The following is a 17,866-nucleotide window of genomic DNA, read 5'->3' on the forward strand; positions in this document are numbered from 1 at the left end:
TTAGCGATTATCAACAGTTTTTTTTTCAAAAGTGTCGATAAAGCAGTCAGGTATTTCAAAGCATTAAACATGCCTGTTCTTCTAAAACAATGATGTATTTACTGTTTTTATGCACATAATATCACTCTGAAGCGTTTTTCAACTTTTTTTCAAAAAAGTCGATCGAGCACTTCAGCGGCCTAGCGGCCTAGCGGCGTGAAGTTAGCGGCCTGGCGGCCTAGCGGCCTAGCGGCCTAAAATGGTATCCTATTTCAAAGCATGAATACATGCATTTTCTTCTAAAACAATGACATATTAACTGTTTGAATGCACAAATTAACACTTTGAAGCTATTAGCGATAATCAACATATTTTTTTTCTTTCAAAAAGTCGATTGAGCAGTCAGCTATTTCAAAGCATTAAACATGGCTGATCTTCTAAAACAATAATGTATTTACTGTTTTATGCACAAATTATCACTCTAAAGCGTTTTTTTATTTTTATTTTCAAAAAAGTTGATCGAGCACTTCAGCGGCCTAGCGGCCTAGCGGCCTAGCGGCGTGAAGTTAGCGGCCTGGCGGCCTAGCGGCCTAGCGGCCTAAAATTGTTTCCTATTTCAAACCATGTATACATGCATTTTCTTTTAAAACAATGATATATTAACTGTTTTTATGTACAAATTAACACTTTGAAGCTATTAGCGATTATCAACAGTTTTTTTTTCAAAAGTGTCGATAAAGCAGTCAGCTATTTCAAAGCATTAAACATGCCTATTCTTCTAAAACAATGATGTATTTACTGTGTTTAGGCACATAATATCACTCTGAAGCGTTTTTCAATTTTTTTTTCAAAAAATCGATCGAGCACTTCAGCGGCCTAGCGGCCTAGCGGCGTGAAGTTAGCGGCCTAGCGGCCTAGCGGCCTAAAATGGTATCCAATTTCAAAGCATGTATACATGCATTGTTTTCTAAAACAATGATATATTATCTGTTTTAAGCAAACACTATCACTCTGAGGCGATTATCAACCTTTTTTTCAAAAAGTCGAACAAGCAGTCAGCTTTTCAAAGCATGTGAACATGCCTATCCTTTTCAAAAATATGTTGATAATCGCCTCAGAGTGATAGTCTGTGCATAAAAACAGTTAACATATCATTTGTTTAGAAGAAAATGCATGTATACATGCTTTGAAATAGGAGAGCATTTTAGGCCGCCAGGCCGCTAGGCCGCTAGGCCGCTAACTTCACGCCGCTAGGCCGCTAGGCCGCTGAAGTGCTCGATCAAATTTTTTTGAAAAAAAAACAAAACAAAAAACAAAACGCTTTAGAGTGATAATTTGTGCATAAAAACAGCAAATACATCATTGTTTTAGAAGATCAGCCATGTTTAATGCTTTGAAATAGATGACTGCTCAATCGACTTTTTTGAAAGAAAAAAAAATATGTTGATTATCGCTAATAGCTTCAAAGTGTTAATTTGTGCATTCAAACAGTTAATATGTCATTGTTTAAGAAGAAAATGCATGTAAACATGCTTTGAAATAGGAAACCATTTTAGGCCGCTAGGCCGCTAGGCCGCCAGGCCGCTAACTTCACGCCGCTAGGCCGCTGAAGTGCTCGATCGATTTTTTTGGAAAAGAATTGAAAAACGCTTCAGAGTGATAATTTGTGCATAAAAACAGTAAATACATCATTGTTTTAGAAGAATAGGCATGTTTAATGCTTTGAAATAGCTGACTGCTTTATCGACACTTTTGAAAAAAAAAACTGTTGATAATCGCTAATAGCTTCAAAGTGTTAATTTGTGCATAAAAACAGTTAATATGTCATTGTTTTAGAAGAAAATGCATGTATACATGGTTTGAAATAGGAAAAGTTTTTAGGCCGCTAGGCCGCTAGGCCGCCAGGCCGCTAACTTCACGCCGCTAGGCCGCTAGGCCGCTGAAGTGCTCGATCAACTTTTAAAAAAATAAAATAAAAAACGCTTTAGAGTGATAATTTGTGCATAAAAACAGTAAATATATCATTGTTTTAGAAGATCAGGCATGTTTAATGATTTGAAATAGCTGACTGCTTAATTGACGCTTTTTAAAAAAAAATGTTGATAATCGCTAATAGCTTCAAAGTGTTAATTTGTGCATAAAAATAGCTAAGATGTCATTGTTTTAGAAGAAAATGCATGTATTCATGCTTTGAAATAGGATACCATTTTAGGCCGCTAGGCCGCCAGGCCGCTAACTTCACGCCGCTAGGCCGCTAGGCCGCTGAAGTGCTCGATCGACTTTTTTGAAAAAGAGTTGAAAAACGCTTCAGAGTGATATTATGTGCATAAAACAGTTAATTTAAAATTGTTTTAGAATAAAAGATAAAGAAAGATATTCTGAATAGATAACAATTTAAGGCCGCTATGTAACTATATGAATAAAAAACCTTGATTTATCATTGTTTTTAAAAAAAAAACGCATTAACAATTGCTTGGACATAGAAAAAATAATTAGGCCGCTAGGCCGCTAGGCCGCTAGGCCGCCAACTTCACGCCGCTAGGCCGCTAGGCCGCCAGGCCGCTAACTTCACGCCGCTAGGCCGCTAGGCCGCTTGGCCGCTAACTTCACGCCGTTAGGCCGCTAGGCCGCTAGGCCGCTAACTTCACGTACATTTCTTTTTTCCGTTTATAAATATAGCTATTTAGGTTTATAAAGGTCGACAAAATAATTCGTTGAAAGCATTTTAATGTTGATAATATATTTTCTTAAAATTCGGGAAAGCCGAAACAGGCTGACACTTAAGCGAGCTTTCAGAACCATGCTAGAATGTTTAATTCAATATAACGATATATTTCATTAATCAAAGGAAACTCATAGTTAACTTCATCAATACAGTAACTATTGTTAAAATAATTATCTGATAGCTTGTTATTCTTACAGTTTCTACACAGCTAAAATCCCTGTGAAATAAGAGAACAGATGGTTGTCTTCAGCGGTGCATAGTTTTTGGCATTTCCAGATGAGAGTTTCCCAGATTCGAATATTTCCCATCCACCTGTAGCATTACGGGACATGGAACACATGACGACAGCCTGTGATGCCCTGGCATGGTGAAACGTAGTTTTGCACAAGTTCTTGGAAGGATTCGCTGCTTCGTAAAACCTCAAACTCGGGTTAGGGTATCGCGAAATATTTGGAGAGTTATATGCACTCAGTGTGAAGAAAAGATGACTGATATTTGGTGGTATTTCTTGAAGTTTTACTTGAATGGTGTGGTGTCCTTTTCTATTACGACCATCCATAACATCGCCCGAATGTGACAGAGCAGATATAGACGCTCGATTTCGGTAATCACAATATCTTTGAAAAGAAGTTCCTTGAAAAATTAGACATGATGCATCAAGGAAATCCATCCCTGAAGAAGGATATTCCCAAAACAGGTCGAAAACGACGTGGTTAAAGTTGTCCGGAATTGCAAACAGAAGCACAACAAGCTGAATGGTGGAATTCGGTTTGACTGCGAAGTCCGACAGTTTGGAATGTGCGCCATTGCTTTGGTAACTCTGTGAATAGGAAAAGATGAATTTATGCCTCTGAGATTCTCATATAAACATGTATATATTAATCTATATATTTAACTCATAGCTTGGATTAATAAGTCAGGGACGATAAACAAAGACTTCAAGGTGAATTTGTCTATGATTTTATCAATTCGGGTACTGTCATCATCAATGGTCAATACTGTATTGTTATGCTTCTAGTAATGTTAAAATAAGGATACCTTATACCAAAATTACAATATTAATTTATCTAAGGGTAGGGGTTAACTAGTCATAACCTCTACTTTAAAAATACCATATATATTTAATAACACATACCATGAGTTCCGTATCCTTGTACAGCAGTTTCTGCTTGTTGGTATCATGTTTAAGCTGGTTCATGATTTTAGCCTTTAGCTGCAAAATTTCCATGCTTGGGGTAAAGGGGATGGCAATGCTCTCTCCTGTCAAAAGCGAAATTGTAAGTGTTCCGCCAAGAGAGAAATGTGTAGCTCCACCATTAACGTCGGTGTCATCATCGTCATCAACTGCATACTCCTTGAAAAGGTCATCGAGAATGGCCTGAAAGTACTGGGGCTTGTTGTCGGTGAGCTTTACAGACGATCCACATTCTGGATAAGGGCATGTTGATGAGTCCTTAACACTCTTGATCGTACACTGAACTCCATGCAAGCAAAATCAACAGTTGAACAATATGTTAAGATTTTGAATGTAATGATTTTTCACATTTACTTGTTTGCAAAAGTTACATAATGTATGCATGAAACTGATCACAGGTCATGTTTGCCTAATCAAATATTGATTGATCGTGTTATAACTAATGGTTTTTAAAATATATAATCAATAAGACAAAAATGTGGATATCGGATAAATTTTTGATAAACCTGAATCTCACAATTTCAATATTAATCATCAAAGGCTGATTTGAAAATTGTGCTCGTACTTTATTATCTACATGTATTGACTTTTTTATTATTTGCAGTAAGTGAACAACAAGAAGATAATTAGGGATTGCACCATTTCAATGAAACACGTTAAAAATACTTAGTTACGATGAACAGAAAAGAACGTTTATTTCCAAGAAGATCATAGACTCATCGGGCAAAACACGTACAGATACAATGATAATAATAATTACATAATTATCCAGACATAGAGAGGTGCATTTTTAGTTATATGTATCGATGTCTTCATAAGAGTACTTGATTCACTTAAAGTTACTGTGTAATTGAAAAGAAACAAATACATGACAATTACACCAGACTATACAGATAACATGATGCATGATTTATTTACCTGTTTCATTATGCAAATAGATTATCTGTTATAAGCATTTATCAGTTGCAGATTGCTCTACATAAGTATCGCTTAAACTAAATCGAAAACCGAGTACGTAGAATCTTTAAAATTGATGTAGGTGCGAAATTGTAGAAAACACTAAATAAATAGGATCCAACAGTAACTACTTTAAAAGAATAAATTTACAAAAGTATGAAAGTAAACAAGTACCCGTAAACAGTGCAAAACTGGGTGTTCACAGACCTCCGTCAATGGTTCGGGTGCAAACTCGTTCGGCAGTTTCCTCACTTTGCACATGAAGCATTCCATGGTGATTTAAAGTGCGTACTTGATGAACCGTCAGGTTTACTTAATTCAATGCAATGTTTTGAAAATCGAAAGAAAATCAGCTAATGTTCAAGGAATTGAAAGCGAAAGTTGGAGGACAACGTCTTATTTTATCTTAAACGCCGTGTCCGTTATCTGTTAATTTAACCAAAGCGCGTCCAGAAAAAAACAAAACAATACATATTATAAACTAATAAAAGGAACACTGAAATGATTTAACCCCGTATTATGTTACGGTACATGTGAATTTATAGTAATAGCAATACAAATAAACAGAGATTTCCTTCAAGATACCTCTTAATAGAGAGGACAATTACTACATTAAAGGCTGTGTAACACATTGCTCAAATAAACTCATACGCTGTAAGTTGCCCGTCGCCTCCCCTATACGAACAAATGTTCAGTGCAAGTTCCTGTATTTTGTACAAAATCAAGCAACGCAGAACACCCCCCCCCCCCGACACACAAACACATACCTCAATGCCCCCACCCCCAGACACACAAACGCATACCTCAATCCCCCGACCCCCAGACACACAAACACATACCTCAATCCCCCCCACCCCCAGACACACAAACACATACCTCAATCCCTCCACCCCCAGACACACAATCACCCACCTCAATCCCCCACCCCCAGACACACAAACACATACCTCAATGCCCCCACCCTCAGACACACAAACACATACCTCAATCCCCCAACCCCCAGACACACAAACACATACCTCAATCCCCCACCCCCAGACACACAAACACATACCTCAATCCCCCCACCCCCAGACACACAAACACATACCTCGATCCCCCACCCCAAGACACACAAACACATACCTCAATGTCCCCCACCCCCAGACACACAAACACATACCTCAATGCCCCCCACCCCCAGACACACAAACACATATCTCAATCCCCCCACCCCCAGACACACAAACACATACCTCAATGCCCCCCACCCCAGACACACAAACACAGACCTCAATGCCCCCAACCCCCAGACACACAATCACCCACCTCAATCCCCCACCCCCAGACACACAAACACATACCTCAATGCCCCCACCCTCAGACACACAAACACATACCTCAATCCCCCAACCCCCAGACACACAAACACATACCTCAATCCCCCACCCCCAGACACACAAACACATACCTCAATCCCCCCACCCCCAGACACACAAACACATACCTCAATCCCCCACCCCAAGACACACAAACACATACCTCAATGTCCCCCACCCCCAGACACACAAACACATACCTCAATGCCCCCCACCCCCAGACACACAAACACATACCTCAATCCCCCCACCCCCAGACACACAAACACATACCTCAATGCCCCCCACCCCAGACACACAAACACAGACCTCAATGCCCCCAACCCCCAGACACACAAACACATACCTCAGTGCCCCCACCCCCAGACACACAAACACATACCTCAATGCCCCAACCCCAAGACACACAAACATATACCTCAATGCCCTTCACCCCCAGACACACAAACACATACCTCGATGCCCCCACCCCAGACACACAAACACATACCTCAATTCCCCCACCCCAGACACACAAACAGATACCTCAATGCCCCCACCCTCAGAAAACAAACACATACCTCAATCCCCCAACCCCCAGACACACAAACACATACCTCAATCCGCCCACCCCAGACACACAAACACATACCTGAATCCCCCCACCCCAGACACACAAACACATACCTCAATCCCCCACCCCCAGACACACAACCACATACCTCAATCCCCCACCCCAAGACACACAAACACATACCTCAATGCCCTTCACCCCCAGACACACAAACACTTACCTGAAGGCCCCCACCCCAGACACACAAACACAAACCTCAGTGCCCCGACCCCAAGACACACACCTCAAGGCCCCCACCCCCAGACACACAAACACTTACCTCAAGGCCCCCACCCCCAGACACACAAACACATACCTCAATCCCCCACCCCCAGACACACAAACACATACCTCAATCCCCCCACCCCCAGACACACAAACACATACCTCAATGCCCCCAACCCCCAGACACACAAACATATACCTCAATGCCCCCAACCCCCAGACACACAAACATATACCTCAATGCCCCACCCCCAGACACACAAACACATACCTCAATGCACCCCCCGGCCCACAAACACATACCTCAATGCCCCCCCACTCCCAGACACACAAACACATACCTCAATGCCTCCCACCCCCAGACACACAAACACATACCTCAATGCCCCCCACCCCCAGACACACAAACACATACCTCAATGCCTCCCACCCCCAGACACACAAACACATACTTCAATACCCCCACCCCCAGACACACAAACACATACCTCAATGCCCCCAACCCCCAGACACACAAACACATACCTCAATGCCTCCAACCCCCAGACACACAAACACATACCTCAATGCCCCCACCCCCTATTATAAGCTGCACTCTCACTAATTGACCGTTTTGGAAACTGTTTATTTGTCTTGGAATGAGCCAAAATTTGAGTAAATGTCTGCAATCCGATGATATAAGACTGCTGTTTATAGATCGCAGGTTTTATATTTACGTTTAAAAATTGATGTTTTATGTCTAAAAGCGTTACAAACTCTTGAAGAGAATTCGGCCGTTTCCCAAACAATTGAGATAAATTATATTGTGGGTAATCTTATATGATTGAGTTGAAAGCATTTATGCCAAAGTCTGCTGAGTCTTAGACAAAAACAAAAACAAACAACATGAAAATGCATGCTCGAGGTGATCGCGACGATGGCTACAGTGGTAATCATGTGGGCAGTGCGTGCGTAGTGGTGCACAGACTACGTTGGTGCTATGTGGATGCAAAATTCATAGTATCTACCTTATACCCTGCAAATAACGAAGAGAAATTTGCAAGTACTACCAACGTTCTCCCACGTGCCCCCGACCTACCACTTACGCACCAGCCAGGCAGTAGCCGCGACAAATCATTGCAGACCAAAAATTGTGCATGTCCATTTTTCTCCACGTAGGAAAATGAAGCTACGTGGGGTTCAGATGGTATAAAATTATTTCCGTAATGCGCGCGGGCAATCTGCGGAGGGCCCCATACAACCCCTAAACCTCTGCGTGGACCCATCGCTACGCCGTTGCGTCTCTGACGACACCATATGGATTTTATGATTAAATACAGCTACTGAAAATGAAGGCTACGCGGTGGTCAGGTAGTTTGAAATTACGTGTAGTGTGCGCGGGCCACTCGTGGAGGGCACGTACGACCTCAAAACCTCTACGTAAAACCCTCGCTATATGCCTTCGCGGCTCGGATTAGACCATGTGGATAAATTACAGGTACCGACTGCTGACCAGTATCATAGTGGTTGGCTACTTTGTATTTTCATGAATAAATGGCAACAAAAACAAACAATGTGTCTACTATGTTAATCTATCTAAAAGATAAAAAAGGACTTGAATCTCCCATTGTTTATGGATTTCAATAAATATCATCCTGGACAACTCCATTTAAATGTACAAATCATGAGGACGGCGCATGACCAGGTTTTCTGAAAACCAAGGACGTGCATGATAAGATTTTGTGAAAACAAATCACTTGGATGAAAGTTGAGAAAGCAATCGCATGCCCTGTAATATTTTAAATCTGAATGTTAGTTTATTCTTTCAAAGAGGAGTTTCCTTCGCAGAACAATTATGACTTAAACAAAAAGGTAAATTTATTACACGTTAATTGTTATTTGACTGTTCTTTGTAGGGTGCATGTTTTTAATTGAACGCGTACGTTTTTTTTGTTTTGTTTTTATGAAACCATCATTAATTAAAATATGCAGTGACAAGAGCTCATAAAAGTCACAATAAATCAGTTTAACTAGCCAAAATTATATGTTACACATACTTGAACATGTATATCATCAATATGATACATTGCCTTAAACATAAAATGAGATTAACAAAATCCGACCTTCGGGCACGCTTCACTCGACAAGCCTCGTTCCCTGGTAACGCAGGTGCACTCGTGTCGGCTTTTTCTACCCATACCGGAAACACATTATTATTATTATTGTTATTATTAATATTAATATTATTATTTTTTGTTTATTACGTATGTTTTCCTGAATTAAGCACATGCACTAAAACTGGTTTTCATAAATTGTATGTTAAAAACGTCAGTGAAATGGTCATTTCACCGTTTCATACTTCATTATTATTATTATACGGTTATCATCATCATCATTACAACATTTCATTAGGACATGAGAACTTGATCGGCAGTGACCATGACACCGAAATTGCCGAAATAGGTGTTGTGTATGAACTTGAACTACGACAACTACGCGAATTCCATAAAGTTTAGAGGATCGAAATAGCGAATAAAGACCGATGAACATTGCAATGCTTTTAATTTAATTTTTCGAAAATTTCTTTATTACCAGTGCAGAACAATGTTCATCGATTATTAAAACTAATCATGAAGTGGAATCTTTGTTCGTTTATTTATAGTGTATTGCTTGTCTGCGTGTATTATGCGGCTGATCTACGTGTACTTAATGAATTGAAAGAAGAAAATACTTAAATTGCTTGTGCGAAACCGTACAGTAGTTATTTGTACGTAATGAATAAATAAAACAGATAATATGCATTTTGCAAATACTGATTCTAAATCATGTTTTAAAGCTGCACTCTCACATAATCGAATGTTTTGACAACTTTATTACTTTTTCTGTCTAGGAACCAGCCAATTTATGCCGAAATGCATGAAAACCAGTCATCTAAGACTGATGTCGAAACATAGTTTGCAGATTTTATATTAAGTTAAAAAATTGATGTTTTATGCATTTCGAAAAATGCTAATTGGAAAATAAAATGTAAAGTTTATGTTTTGTGCCATTTGTTTGGCAATCTAAACTGAAATACGCCCTTGTCAAATAATCAAATGACGTTTGAACAAGTTAAATAGCACACTGTTTTCCTTTTTGTATGCGTCGGTTTCAGATCAATTATGGGTATTTCACGCACAGTAACTGTGATTTCACGTGCAATCGCTTTGTCCGTTTTGTAAACACTTTACAAAAAGCGATTGTTCTATTGTATTCCATTCAAATGCTTTGTTTGAACGAAAGCCTGGGTGGATCAACTGTCTTTGATTATAGTTTATTAATTCAACCTCATGGGTACTTTCAGAAAAGAAAATGATACATCGTAATTATTTAATTACCACTAAGTATGCATGGTAAACCATACCGACAAGCCAAACAACCGAAATTTACTGGAACCTTAGTAAAGGCACAAAGTCAAACAACAAACACAGGAAAAACAGTTTTCAAAAATAATTAAGAGTATTAAGGTTGTATCACTAAATGTTTGGATACTGCAGTTTCTGACGACATTTTTATTTTTTCCTATCATAAATCGCGAAAACAGAACGGACTTGGTTATTTTATTGAATCAGTTCACTTGGACATATTGATAAACATTTTTGCATTTATAAGCTACGGTCATGCACAAACTCTAGCCAAAGAATGTATTAATAGAGATTTACGACTGCAAACAAAGATAAATCCATGACTGTGTGTAGCAAAAACATAACGAAGCACAACCTCCTATCGAGGTTTCAGCTACACCAATATACCGAATTATGGGCCTTGCAAAAGTCGCGATTTAAAAGGTTGTGTTCTTGATTTCATACCCCATGTTTTATCAAAAATATCTGAAGAAAGTGTATTTGTAAGACCATCTCAGTTTCTGGCACTCTCAGTCCGTCTTCAACTTACATAAAGCCGGTCAAATGGCAAGACAAATCATGCACACATGGTACTTTAATCTAAACATTGCGTCACTTTGCAGAAACTTACATTAAGACTATCAGTTCTTTTAAATCCCCCGACACGGAGTGTGGAGGGGATAATCGGAATGCACTTCGTCCGTCCATCAGTCTGTCTGTCTGTCTTTCCGTAACATTTCGTGTCCGTGCTATAACTCACTTATGCATTTATGGATTACCATATACCTTGGTACAAATGTTGTCCTCATTATGTGCAGTGACCTTGACCCGGGTCTATACATCAAAGGTCAAGGTCAAAAGAGACTTCTCAAGGTCAGAGTACACATGCTCATGTCCGCGTTATAACTTTCTCATTCATTGTTGGATTACCATATTGCTTGGTACAAATGTTGTCCTCATTGAGACAATGTGCAGTGACCTTGATCGGGGTACATACCTCAAAGGACACGGTCATACAAGACATTTAAAGGTCAGAGTACACATGCTCGTGTCCGCGCTATAACTGACTTATGCATTGATGGATAACCATATTGCTTGGTACAAATGTTGTCCTCATTACGACGATGTGCAGTAACCTTGACCTGGGTCCATACCTCAAAGGTTAAGATCAAAAGAGACATTTAAAGGTCAGAGTACACATGCTCATGTTCGGGCTTTGACTTACTTATACATTGATGGATAACCATATAACTGGGTACAAATGTTGTTTATATTGAGATGATGTTAAGTGACATTGACCAGGGTCCAAACCTCAAAGGTGAAGGTCACACAAGACATTTAAAGATCAGAGTACACATGCTCGTCTCCGCGCTATGACTTACTTATGCATTGATGGATTACCATATAATTTGGTACAAATGTTGTCCTCATTAGGAGCAGTGACCATGACCCGGGTCCATACATCAAAGGTCAAGGTCACACGAGACATTAAAAGGTCAGAGTACACATGCTTGTGTCCGCTTCATAACTTACGTATGCATTGATGGATTACAATATAACTTGGTACAAATGCTGTCCTCATTGAGACGATGTGCAGTGATCTTGTCCTGGGTCCATGCCTCAAAATTCAAGGTTAGAGTACACAATTAAAAGTGCTTGTTTATTGAAAGTTTTAAACAAGTTTTACAGATTGATACTTTGCGCACTCTGGCGAGCATAATCATTATGTGCAAACAGTTTAATATTTTTAAAAACAAAGGACACAAATGTGACAATATATTTTTAACATTTGTTTTCTCTTCAAAAGCAGCCAAACAAAGTTATGACGTCACCATAATATATATGTATCACTTTATCCAAAATACTTAAAGCTTGCTATTTATTCGATGTTATCAAAGACTCATATTCAATCTTTTTTTTTGACAAAACAACCTTGACATTGATCTTAACTACACTACACACAATCTGAATAACTTTAACACATATCCTTTATAACATGTTCATGCATCCAAGAATATTTAGATTACCAATCAAACAACTTGTAGTTCCTATTTTCCCACTCTTGACCAGTGGTAGTGTACAATTTTGGTCAGATTCAACGCACCAGTCAGGTTCAAAGAAACTCAACATGGTCTAAAAAGCAACGTCGGGGGATATTATATATCCGCCATTTCGACTGCTATGTTAAATTGCGTACTAGTTACTTTCTGAACAACTATCGTTACGACTGTACATGATTATATTTTCTGAAAGAATGTTCAATAACACGATAAATTCAAGAAAGATGATTTCCGTCGGAGAAGGATGATGTTTTTGAGTGATATAAAGAGGTACTTAATATAACTTTTATTTGGTTCAGTCGACAATCGTTTTTGTTTTACTTACCATACACTTACATAAATTTTGTGAAATACTGTGTATGCTATACATTTCACGAGCAATGATCAGACACTCATACATAATTTCGTGAATTAGTTGTTGTAAAATTTTCTGAAATTTCAGACGTGTTTTTGTGTGCGATATATATGCATGTTTAATTGTTTTGTTGTTGTTTCGTATGCTTTTATATGCAAAAAAAACATTATATTGTATACATAATTGTATGTTATTATTTGCAAGATTTATTAAAGCTGCTGACTAGCTGATGTGTAGTTTTGGCTGACATATAACTTAAATGTAGATTTTTATGCTTACTACACTTTAAACACGTCCCGAAAGGTAATAAATCACGTGTAAGCTAATTAATTTGTTTTTATTTTCAGTTCTCCGTGTGGTAACTGTTAGGCCGATAGAAAGAAGTGTTGTAAGTTCCATGGGTAAGTAAAACAAACTATACATATTTCTAGTTCACAGTCAGTGCCCTATATTTAAGATTTGAAACATTTGGGTAGTTAACTCATACTCAACATTGACTTTTTATTGGGTGAAAATCTATTTTATTGGACACTTTGGCATTTTACAATTATTAGTAAGAATTGTGGTTTGTCATCGATTAATATAATTATATATTACTTAGTCCAATTAGTAACGCATCTTTTTCAAGCTTGTAGTACAGGTGTTTGTTCTTTTGTACCAGCCCTCTTTTCCTTCTCTTCTTAGCGTTCCGTAGTCTTAGACTATACATGCAAATATTATCTGACAGAGATAGCGTATCTGCTCAAAGTCGCCAGTAAACGCTCAATTCATTGCAACATTTTAAGCAGTCTTTAATTAGCAATAATGTTTGTTTGTGAAAGTTCAATATTTTTACATTAGTTTGACCTATTTAAAAATGGGGTGGGGGTAAATTAAAGTCTTTCGCTTGAAATCAGAAAAGCTTTATTGGCAAGAATATATGCACATGTCATCATCGTGTTCCGGTCAAAATAATTTCTCAGTTTATGACTTTTGATATTCATACATAATTATATGACTACTGTCTTTCAGTAAGTAGGTACATTGGTTACTGCAAAATATAAAAAAACCTCAAGTTTTGAGTTAAAAATCTGAATATTAATGTAGATTTCAACTTTCTCGAAAACGTTAAATGCAACATCAAAAAAACAAGTTACATAATCTGAAAAATAGCAAAGACTGCACTAGAAAACCTTCGTTACAAGACCTGATAATTTTTGTGTTTACAAAACTGATGAAACCCATTTATTTTATGACATATTCTGCGTCTGGTATGCATTGTTCGCACAAAGACTGTAAGAAGAACGAAATGATAATCGCACACTTATTTCGGATACAATGGGGGCCATTTTAAAGATAGAAAACAAGTAATATGTCGTTTCCGTTACCAGAAATGCTAACATTTTCCAGACAGACATTCGTACATGTTCCATATTGTGTGTATTCATTGAACAATTGGTAATTGTATAGTTAAAAAGGTTAATTATTGATATTCAATGCACTACATAAAGAGCATTATCATAGCAAAACAAAAAAAAACAGTTGTGAATGGAATGCAAATGTTTTACTGTCGTAGATGAATCAATTCTGAAATGTATTGAAAAAAAATGGATATAAATGGATGTTATTTTTATCACTTCATGATAATAACAATAATTGATATTATCATATTTCCCAATTAGTTATCCTTGAAGTAAAAAAATCAAACAGAATAATTCAAATGTTAAAACAAAATATTGAAATTTGCAATTGTTTCTTATGTCATTGTAAGTTACATTTTTATTGGACTTTGTTGGGAAAATTATGCTCTTTTGGTATCGTATTAATTAATACTACTGGCCCCAATTTCTCGAACCATCTTAAGGCCCTTGTAACAGTTTACTTTTTGAATACATTGCGTTATAGTTAGATTCTTAGGAGCTTTTGTACTTAAAAAGGGCATTATCTCTATGCTAATCACGATGAACAATTTCTATATTGTAAAATCCAGATTAAGTAAGAAATTTGGTTAATGAAAAAAGCTACTTAAACTTGATGTGTTTAAGAACTTTCGAGAAATTGGAGCGAGTTGTTAACGCGGGTAACAACATAACAATTCTTTAAAATTATGTAAGGAAAATCTTATATACAATTAAAAACAAATTCGTTTGACATTTTGGTACGTTTTTGGTCAATTTCTGTAATTTTGTAATAATTCATTTTGAAATAGATTTAACTCTTTCAACAGTATCACCAGTCGATGACTTCTGCAAAATTCAAGACTTATATGCAGACACATCAGTAGAGTCTTGAGGTGACCCGTTGTAAAGTTTGAGTGGTTTATTTCATTGAAAATGTTTACCATTTCGTATTTGTATTTCATTGAAAATGTTTACCATTTCGTATTTGTATTGCATGAGTCGTATTTGCATAGTTACCTCATTTGATTTTAATTGTATATAAGATTTATTTCGATTATGAAATTCTGGTTAAGGTTTTTCAAGTTAACTTGCACAAGTCAATATCTCAGCAACTATTTGATGTATTGCATAGACATTTTTTATACAATAGCTCCAAACCACCCAACCTACTTAACTAATCAAGACAGATGTTTTTTTCTGAATTAGAAATTCTGTTCAAAAGCGATGAAATAGTCGAGCGCGCTGTCTCAGCTCTTGTTAATATTCACGTTCAATTTGTCTAAATAGCGTTAACTATAGAAATTATTGATAGTTGTTACAAACAAAAAGCTTGTCAATACAATGTTAGAAAAGTATGAGGAGTGTAACTCGTATATTTTTTCTAAACTAAGTCTTATTGATTACATCTAGGAATTGGCTGCAACAATGGCGTCTGCAGGAGAGGTGAAGGGCGTTTGTGAGTATGAACTATTTATCAGAATATTCCTAACAAATTACGCATATCACAGTGATAGAACTTTCACGCAGCGTATCCTTATTGATAAAAGTACCAGTGTAAGGTTCTGCAATGTAGGGTAAATTCCCACTGAGTAGTTATTTTACACAAGTACAGAATAATATACTTTTAATATTGTTTCTAATATGTATGTGATTTGCTGTCTTTCATTATATATACATAACGCAAAATAAAGGCATTTATTAACATTGACAAATTATTTTAGTATGCATCAAGTTCAAGGATAGTGCCTTTTCGGAAGTTTGTCTACTAAAATAACTAGGCGATTCAATAGACATGTTGGCTACTTGATAGGTGATGCTCTTTTGTTTATTAAAAGAAATGTAATTGGAAAACTTCTATTATCTAAGGAAAAACTACAAACCGCATTTTTTTTATTTCATTTACCTGTTACGACATAATAATATGTTAGTTATGTGTATTTATACGTACATCCAGATAAGGTAGAACAGAATATTATTTGGACACTTAACATTACAAGACGGCCGAGTTGCATATAAGAGGTCACTAAATAAATCACAATATCAATGAGTATTTTAAAGTGACACTATAATTCAATATCAATACATACACGTGTATAACAAACATAAAGTTTGAGCGATAAATCTTCAACTACTTACTAAATAATGCATTTATGGAAAATATTCATTACTGAACACAAGATTGTAACCGTTTATTTAATAGCAGAAATCGCAAAAATATTAAACGATTGGTGAGTGCTAAAAGATTTACTGTGATCTACTATCATCTCATACGGTAGAAATACCGTGTTGTCTGCACCTTTCTTTCAAATTAAAGTTGGTATCCTTCATAAGAACCATTGTTTTCGACATGTATTCATCCTTTTTAGTATATTCTGTTAACCCAACGTTTTTATTATAAATGAGTATCAACAATTGTCTTTTATAAGTGTAATGGAAAACACTTACATATACAAACTTGATAATTCTGCAGTGGCTTTAGCATCGAACGACAACACTGTCTCTTATATTATCTCGTGTAAGATGTCCCCAACCATCTTCTCAGATCATGTTGGATTCAAATAGTTTGTCAAAGCGTTTTGGCATTCCTTTGCGGGAAAGCTTGTATGAAAAAGTGATTTTCTGCCTGCATCCTTCTATGACCGTGCAGTACCTCGGTAAACAACGTTTTCCAGTCATACGCTTAGGCTTTCTTTTATTTCCGGTTTGCTTCCGGAAAATGAGATGACTCTCCAGTTTTTACGCCCCCCACCCTTCATTCAAAGCAGAGTGGTATATTGCTTTGCACTTGTCGGTCGGCCGGTCGCGCGGTCGACCAAAGCTTGTCCGAGGGTTAACTCGACAATGCCTGAAGTTATGGTCCTCAATCTTGACTTGGAGGTTGGGCGTGACCATATATGACCCCTATTGATTTCGAGGTCATCGGGTCAGAGGTCACGATCACAGTGACTTTGAACGCGAAAAGCTTGGCCGAGTGATAACCCAACAATGCCTGGATATATGGTCCTCAATCTTGACTTGGCGGACCAGAACAATCTTGACTTGGCGGACCAGAACAGTGAATGACCCCTATTTATTTTGAGGTCATCGGGTCGAGGTCGCAGTGACATTAAACGCGAAAAGTTGTCCAGGTGATAACTTGACAATGCCTGCACCCATGACCCTCAAACTTGACATGAAGGTAATAATGATTTTTCGTTCTTGCCTTTCAGACGTCGACCTGCAATTAATAGTTAAAATCGATCCAATAAGGAGCAAAAAGGAAAAAAGAACTGATTTGGAACTTAAACAATGTGTATATTCAATTGTAGAAGAAAATATTGTAGGACTTGAAAATTACTTCAAAAAGACTCTTCACTTCCATTGCGTACACCTTGCACAAAACAAGGTTTCTTCAAGTGAGAGGTTGATATTCGTCGTACATGACTCTGGAGAATTAGAAGACCTCAGAAAAATATGTTCACCTCATGGCCACAAGCAAAATGAATTTTCATTTTTTATGACGCTCTTCTTTAAAGAGACTAAATTACCAGTCAGATGCCGTTTACCAGTCGATACAACGATAACATTTTTGGTGGAAATGAAAAAAAATGATTTAGAAAAGGCAATGAACAATTTGGAAGGTGCAAACACAAGAAAGAAAGACGAATACAGGTTTGATATGGTCCTTGCACTGTTGCTT

At 37.4% G+C, this 17,866-nt stretch overlaps 2 protein-coding genes across 2 annotated transcripts in view; one reads left to right on the plus strand and one right to left on the minus strand.

Annotated features, from left to right (window-relative positions):
* Positions 1 to 2,689: 2,689 nt before the first annotated feature.
* Positions 2,690 to 5,426, minus strand: LOC128241446 (uncharacterized). Its single transcript, XM_052958374.1, has 3 exons — positions 5,031 to 5,426; positions 3,840 to 4,178; positions 2,690 to 3,524 (listed from the first exon to the last, which is right to left on the minus strand). Exons 1-3 carry the CDS (start codon positions 5,127 to 5,129, stop codon positions 2,913 to 2,915), a joined length of 1,050 nt encoding a protein of 349 aa, XP_052814334.1. The 5' UTR covers positions 5,130 to 5,426; the 3' UTR covers positions 2,690 to 2,912.
* Positions 5,427 to 8,772: 3,346 nt separating this feature from the next.
* The window catches only part of LOC128240210 (uncharacterized), a 31,581-nt gene continuing 22,487 nt past the window's right edge, over positions 8,773 to 17,866 (plus strand). Inside the window, exons 1-4 of the mRNA XM_052956728.1 lie at positions 8,773 to 8,882; positions 13,156 to 13,209; positions 15,598 to 15,643; positions 17,397 to 17,838. Coding sequence (XP_052812688.1) covers positions 15,613 to 15,643; positions 17,397 to 17,838 — 473 coding nt within the window. The 5' untranslated portion in view covers positions 8,773 to 8,882; positions 13,156 to 13,209; positions 15,598 to 15,612. The remainder of the gene's footprint in view (positions 8,883 to 13,155; positions 13,210 to 15,597; positions 15,644 to 17,396; positions 17,839 to 17,866) is intronic.

Source organism: Mya arenaria, chromosome 7 (assembly GCF_026914265.1).
Source record: "Mya arenaria isolate MELC-2E11 chromosome 7, ASM2691426v1".
Classification (NCBI taxonomy): Eukaryota; Metazoa; Mollusca; class Bivalvia; order Myida; family Myidae; genus Mya; species Mya arenaria.

Excerpts from the sequence above, each read along its gene's own strand:
- LOC128241446 (XM_052958374.1), bottom strand. The coding sequence starts at position 5,129 with ATGGAATGCTTCATGTGCAAAGTGAGGAAACTGCCGAACGAGTTTGCA. Across the intron at positions 4,179-5,030 it reads CAGTTTTGCACTGTTTACGG|TGTACGATCAAGAGTGTTAA; the intron begins GTACTTGTTTAC and ends CATGGAGTTCAG. Across the intron at positions 3,525-3,839 it reads ACAAGGATACGGAACTCATG|AGTTACCAAAGCAATGGCGC; the intron begins GTATGTGTTATT and ends TCCTATTCACAG.